The following is a 7,500-nucleotide window of genomic DNA, read 5'->3' on the forward strand; positions in this document are numbered from 1 at the left end:
GCGCGTCGTCGTCTTTTTTCTCTTCTCTGCTTCTGTTTCTGTAAAGTCTGAATTCAATTAACCAGAGTTTTCTGCTGCTGCTTTTAAATATGAATATTTAAATCCAACATCTTTAATTATTCTAGATTATATTCTACGCCACAGCAGATCATCTCGTCCTCGTGTTCTCACTTTGTCTCCAAACCTTTCAGACTGTCCTTCACCGTCCTCACACTCTGCTCTGCCACTACCTCAAAAACAACAACAACAAAAAACCCTCCGTGGAGTTCTTAAATAAAGACAAAACGTCATATTTGTTTTTCTTCTTCTTCTTCTTCGCGGCTTCGAGGCTCAGTGACTCACACCTTTTTATAAAAAAAACAAAAAAAAACGCCTTTCATGAATAAATAAACCTCGGGCGTTTTCTGGTACGGAGCGTTTTGTCGTGATTGTGCGTTTTATCGCAGAAACACTTTGTTTCTATTAAAGCGTTCGGCCGAGCAGAACGGAACAGTAACAGGGATTTAAAAATGTCACGTCACTCTCAGAGTGTGTGTGTGTGTGTGTGTGTTCCTGTACTTGTGGCATACTGAGAACCAGTGAGGGGTTTTTAACCAACACAGTGAGGTCATTTTCACGGAGTGAGGACATTTTGGCCGGTCCTCACTTTGTATTCATTGAAATCACTTCCTTAGTTTGCTATAACATGCTATACTCAATTTGTAAAAAAAAAAAAAAAAAAATCAAATTTTTGACAACATAGTATAGAATTACTTTTTTTGTCAAATTTTGGACCAAATTTTTTTGTCAAATTTTGGACCAAATTTTTTTGTCAAATTTTGGACCAAATTTTTTTGTCAAATTTTGGACCAAATTTTTTTGTCAAATTTTGGACCAAATTTTTTTGTCAAATTTTGGACCAAATTTTTTTGTCAAATTTTGGACCAAATTTTTTTGTCAAATTTTGGACCAAATTTTTTTGTCAAATTTTGGACCAACTTTTTTTTGTCAAATTTTGGACCAATTTTTTTTTTGGTCAAATTTTGGACCAAATTTTTTTGGTCAAATTTTGGACCAAATTTTTTTGGTCAAATTTTGGACCAAATTTTTTTGGTCAAATTTTGGACCAAATTTTTTTGGTCAAATTTTGGACCAAATTTTTTTTCAACCTTTGGATGACGTAGTATAGTATGACGTTTTTGCCAAATATTTTGGGTAAATTTTTTTTTTTCAAATTTTGGACGACATAGTCCAAAATTTTTGGTAAATTTTTTTTTTTAATTTGGTCGACATAGTATAACGTTTTTGTAAAATTTGGGACCAAAAATTTCTGGTCAAATTTTTTTTTAAATTTTGGACGACAGTAAAGTATGCTGTTTTTGTCAAAATTTGAACAAAACATTTTTGGTCAATTTTTTTTTTTTTGGACGACATGGTAAAGTACGACGCTTTTGTCAAATTTTGGACCAAAAATGAAAAAAAAAAACAAAAAAACAAATTGAAAAAGTTTTCCAGCACTTTTTGCTCTGGGGCTCCACCTGCAGACATTTTATGGTACTGCAACCAGTAGTTCTTTGTAGATGTCATTCATGAAGTAGATATTTGTAATTGTGTTGATTTATAAAGTGGAAATGCTGGTCCTCACTTTGTCAGCAAGTACAAGAATGTGTGTGTGTGTGTGTGTGTGTGTGTGTGTGTGTGTGTGTGTGTGTGTGTGTGTGTGTGTGTGTGTGTGTGAAGGTAAATCACAGAAACACAGTTAGAACAAAGCGAGCGTTCTCTTTCATTTAAAGTTCTCTCCATAGTCGCAGGAGTAAAGTGAAAACGTCTGAGAGTTTTTCTCTCACAGAGAAATTCAGTTGTAATTTCATTGTGTTTCAGGTCGACTCGCTCGTAGATGCAAAGGGTTTTATTTTATTGGTTTTTTTTGTTTGCCAACCTGAGCAGAATGAAATAAAAGTGGATTATAGCTGCGGCTGAATATTATCTGCTGAAACAGAAGGTGGAACAGAGAGAATCAGATATTGATCTGTGAGGAGGAGGAAGGTGAAGGAGTTCAGGAGGAGGAGGAGATTCTGTCACAGCTCACTCTCACTTTTACATTTTTAAAAATGTTTTATAATGAGAAAGGTATATTTATACAAGAAAAGTATCTTTTATAAAGAGATAACACAATGAAATATATATATATATGTATATATACATCTTTTATAACAAGAAAAGTACATGTTTTACAAGAAAAGTATCTTTTATAATGAGATTGAAAAATGAAATATATATATAGATATACATGTATAAATATCTATAGATGTATACATATATCTATATATACATCTTTTATAATGAGTAAAGTATATTTTTATAAGAAAAGTATCTTTTATAACAAGATTTTTTAAAAAGAAAAATTATATATATATATCTATATATATCTATATATAGATATATATATATATATCTATAAAAACATCTTTTATGACGAGAAAAGTATTTTTTTAATGAAAAAAGTATATTGTTATCTAGATATAGCTATATATGTATAGCTATATATATATATATATATATAGCTATACATATATAGCTATATATATATATATACATCTTTTATAACGAGAAAAGTATACTTTTATAATAAATGTATCTTTTATAATGAGAAAAGTATATTGTTATGTAGATATAGATATACATTTATATATATAGTTTTTTTATTATTCATCATTATCATCATCACCAGTTATTGTTATTGTTAAATAAGAATGTTTTCACGTTTTATAATTTGCTTTAAAAAAAGTCATAAAAACAGTTCAAAAACAACAACATTTTCCGTGAAATTAAAAGTTATTTAAATGCTAGAAAATAAAGTTTCTCTGAGAATTTAAAACATCACATTTTCTTCTATATTTGACTGCAGTTTTTCTTTGATTTATTATTCACACTTTTTCTTTATTTGCTGCAAATCTTCATCTTTTTTTTTCCTTCAGGTTTTTCAGTTTTTCGAACGCGTTTCATTTTCAGGGTCAGAATTTTCTCGTCTCAGGAAATCGATGTTAAAACTGAAGAAGTGAAAGACGTGAGCTGGAAAACTAACGTCATTAAAGATGGATTCAAACAACAACATAATTAATAATAATAATAATAATAGTAAATAACGTACACAGGGTTATATTTACTGTACACGAGCAGTTTCCACTCACCATGTTCCACTTTGGGAAGAGAAAGTCTGTGCCGACGTACTCGAAGAAATGAGCGAATCCTTCCTTTAACCAGACGTCCTCCCACCACAGAGGAGTCACCAGGTCTCCAAACCACTGCAGAGACAAGACGACACATTGTTACGTGTTATTTTGACCATTAAACCAAAGGAGAAAACACTAATGTTAGCGTGTATTTATCGTACTCTGCGTCTCACTCTGCGTCTCACTCTGCGTCTCACTCTGCGTCTCACTCTGCGTCCTCTGTGTCTCACTTTGCGTCTCACTCTGCATCTCACTGTGTCTCACTCTGTGTCCTCTCTGTGTCTCACTCTACGTCTCTGTGTCCTCTCTGTGTCTCACTCTGCGTCTCACTCTGCCTCACTCTGCATCTCACTGTGTCTCACTCTGCGTCCTCTCTGTGTCTCACTCTGTCACTCTGCGTCTCACTCCGTGTCCTCTCTGCATCTCACTCTGCCCTCTCTGTGTCTCACTCTGTGTCTCACTCTGCGTCTCACTCTGCGTCTCACTCTGTGTCTCACTCTGCGTCCCACTCCGTGTCCTCTGTGAGTCTCACTCTGTGTCCTCTGTGTCTCACTCTGCGTCTCTGTGTCCTCTCTGCGTTTCACTCTGCCCTCTCTGTATCTCACTCTGCGTCTCACTCTGCCCTCTCTGTGTCTCTGTGTCCTCTCTGCGTCTCACTCTGCGTCTGTGTCCTCTCTGTGTCTCACTCTGCGTCTCTGTGTCCTCTCTGCGTCTCACTCTGTCTCACTCTGCGTCTCTGTGTCCTCTCTGCGTCTCACTCTGTGTCCTCTCTGCGTCTCACTCTGTCTCACTCTGCGTCCTCTCTGCGTCTCACTCTGCGTCTCACTCTGCGTCCCTGTGTCCTCTCTGCGTCTCACTCTGTCTCACTCTGCGTCTCTGTATCCTCTCTGCGTCTCACTCTGCGTCTCACTCTGCGTCTCACTCTGCGTCTCACTCTGCGTCTCTGTGTCCTCTCTGTGTCTCACTCTGCGGCTCACTCTGTGTCCTCTCTGCGTCTCACTCTGTCTCACTCTGCGTCTCTGTGTCCTCTCTGTGTCTCACTCTGCGTCTCTGTGTCCTCTCTGTGTCTCACTCTGTGTCTCTGTGTCCTCTCTGCGTCTCACTCTGCGTCTCACTCTGTGTCCTCTCTGCGTCTCACTCTGCGTCTCACTCTGTGTCCTCTCTGCGTCTCACTCTGTGTCCTCTCTGCGTCTCACTCTGTCTCACTCTGCGTCTCTGTGTCCTCTCTGTGTCTCACTCTGCGTCTCTGTGTCCTCTCTGCGTCTCACTCTGCGTCTCACTCTGTGTCCTCTCTGCGTCTCACTCTGCGTCTCACTCTGTGTCCTCTCTGCGTCTCACTCTGTGTCCTCTCTGCGTCTCACTCTGTCTCACTCTGCGTCTCTGTGTCCTCTCTGCGTCTCACTCTGCGTCTCTGTGTCCTCTCTGCGTCTCACTCTGTGTCCTCTCTGCGTCTCACTCTGCGTCTCTGTGTCCTCTCTGCGTCTCACTCTGTCTCACTCTGCGTCTCTGTGTCCTCTCTGTGTCTCACTCCTGACTCAGTCTTTAATCTCAGCAGGACGCGAAGGAGTTGAATAAAAACATGTTTGTGCAGAAACCAGAACTGAAGCTGCTCTTTGAACCTCACCTGAGCACGCGCGCACACACACACACACACACACACACACACACACACACACACACACACACACACACACACACACACACACACACACACACACACACACACACACACACACACACACACACACACACACACACACACACACACACACACACACACACACACACACACACACAGTGGTGCTGGTGTTTTTTTTTCCTCGGACAAAAACGAACTCTGCTGAAATAAAGTTTGACAAAGACACAGAGACTCATGGACGACTTGTGAAAGCGTCTTTTTCCACTTCTGAAAACGTCGTCCATGAAATCCTCTGAATTCAGAGCGACTCAAACTGATATTAATCACACTTTATTCCTGAGAATCTTTTAATTCAGCTTCATTAACTTTGCTCTGATTCTCAGGTCCTGAAGTGATTGAGTCATGAATGAGTCGACAAACACCAGAGATCGTGTTGTTACGACTTTAAAAACTAACCTCAGAAGGTTTTTCCCGACACACACACACACACACACACACACACACACACACACACACACACCAAATTTCACGGTGAATCTCGACAAAAAAAACAAAAACAAAAAAAAACATGCATAATTCAACGCGCTCCAATGAATTCATGAAATGCTAATGAATTCAGATCGTTTCTACGTCTTTATCTACGACTTTTAGCTCCTGTGTCCCTGTGAGCTAAAATTGATGATTTTCTCTATGGGCTTTGGTGTGGGAGAGTGAGTGGTTTACAAACCTCAGTTTCCCGTTGTTAAAGTCTGTCTAACAGTGAAATAAAGACGTGAATACGTTCTTAAGACGTCGTAGACTTGTTTTTATGGTGATTTTATTCGGTACAAATGGGTCAAGTAAGAGGAAACTGAAGTTTGTAAACCACTCACTCTCCCTGCACCAAAGTCCACAGAGAAAACCAGTGATTTTAACATCACAGAGACACAGGAGTTCACAGGAGTTGTTGGTCCACTGCTGCCTCCATCGCTAACTTCACGTCTTATTTTGTTAAATATTTAATTTAGACTTAACTTCAGTGACACAAAGTGACCACACGAGGCAGCAGAGGACCAGCAGCTCCTGTTTCGCCCTGAGCTAAAATCACTGGTTTTCTCTATGGGCTTTGGAAAAGCCTTGCTTTAAAGTTCTGGACATGTGGACTTGTGGTGAAGGTCGATGAGATCCTGGTCCAGGTTCAGGTGGATTGTTCCAGGACTCTGGACCCAGGCTGGATCTTCTCAGGTCATTTTGGATGTTCTAAGTGTGGAGAACCTCCGGTTAATAGACCACGAGACATTCCAGTCCTCACACAATCTTGGACCCTGGCTGGAGAGTTGTTGGCATTATGGGCTGAGAGCATCACACGCTAAGCTAAGAGGATCCTAGAAGCCTTTAGGGACCAAACTGGATCGGGATTTAAGTCTGTGGAGCAGGAATCTGGACTTTGGATAATCGTGAAGACGTCCTGGACCATTCAGACATTCCGACATTTCGGATTTTACACACTGTTCCTTTAAATGAAGGCGGAGAACAATTGAAATGACACGTTCTCACGTACGGTCGCCGTGGTAACAGGAAGTAACAGGAGGCAACAGGAAGTAACAGGTGTCAGCGGCGAGGTGTGAAGAAACAGAAATGTGGAAACAATCCGAGTGTTGATTCTCATCCACGCTGACGTTTGTGCGAAATCTTTCACATCATTAGCAGAATTACAGGGAATCGACGCTGACTGCGCTGTGAGCGCCCCCTGTTGGTGAGGTTCATAAAATCAGTTCAGGTCGACGACATCTACAGAACCTAAACTCACTCACTCTCCTCACACCAAAGCCCATAGAGAAAACCAGTGATTTTAGCTCACGGGGGACACAGGAGCTGCTGGTCTGCTGCTGCCTCGTGTGGTCACTTTGTGTCACTGAGTTAAGTCTAAATGCAGAATTTTTAAAGCCGAATTAACAAAATAAGACGTTTGAACATAGTGATGGAGGCAGCAGTGGATCAACAACTCCTGTGAACTCCTGTGTCTGTGATGTTAAAATCACTGGTTTTCTCTATGGACTTTGGTGTGAGGAGAGTGAGTGGTTTACAAACTTCAGTTTAAACAAGGAAAAGAAAGTTAAACACCTTTTTTTAAGACACTACTGAATAAAATCTACGTCAGCTTAACATCTGTGGTGTTTATTTCACTTTTAGACGGACTTTTCCAACAGGAAACTGAAGTTTAAGAACCACTCACTCTCCCTGCACCAAAGCCCATAGAGAAACAATTTCCCCACGGGGATTAATAAAGTATTCTGATTCTGATTCTGATGATGAAAGCCCATAGAGAAAACCAGTGATTTTAACATCACAGAGACACAGGAGTTCACAGGAGTCGTTGATCCACTGCTGCCTCCATCACTATGTTCAAACGTCTTATTTTATGAATTCGGCTTTTGAAATATTTGATTTAAACTTAACTCAGTGACACAAATTGACCACACGAGGCAGCAGAGGACCAGCAGCTCCTGTGTCCCCGTGAGCTAAAATCACTGGTTTTCTCTATGGGCTTTGGTGTGGGAGAGCGTGCGGTTAAAAAGTGAACACAAACTATATATATATACAAGTATATATATATTTATAGACCACAGACGCACACACACACACACCTCATATATCCTCATATATATA

The 7,500-nt window shown here is 39.9% G+C and overlaps 1 protein-coding gene across 1 annotated transcript in view; it reads right to left on the reverse strand.

Annotated features, from left to right (window-relative positions):
* Positions 1 to 7,500, reverse strand: part of LOC310938685 (thyrotropin-releasing hormone-degrading ectoenzyme-like) — a gene marked incomplete at both ends in the record, with an annotated part of 98,331 nt that overhangs the window by 34,018 nt on the left and 56,813 nt on the right. The window contains one exon of the mRNA XM_083903246.1: positions 3,171 to 3,284. Within this exon, the coding sequence (XP_083759372.1) occupies positions 3,171 to 3,284 (114 nt within the window). The remainder of the gene's footprint in view (positions 1 to 3,170; positions 3,285 to 7,500) is intronic.

The sequence above is a fragment of the Microchirus variegatus genome (assembly GCF_963457635.1).
Source record: "Microchirus variegatus genome assembly, chromosome: 16".
Lineage (NCBI taxonomy): Eukaryota > Metazoa > Chordata > Actinopteri > Pleuronectiformes > Soleidae > Microchirus > Microchirus variegatus.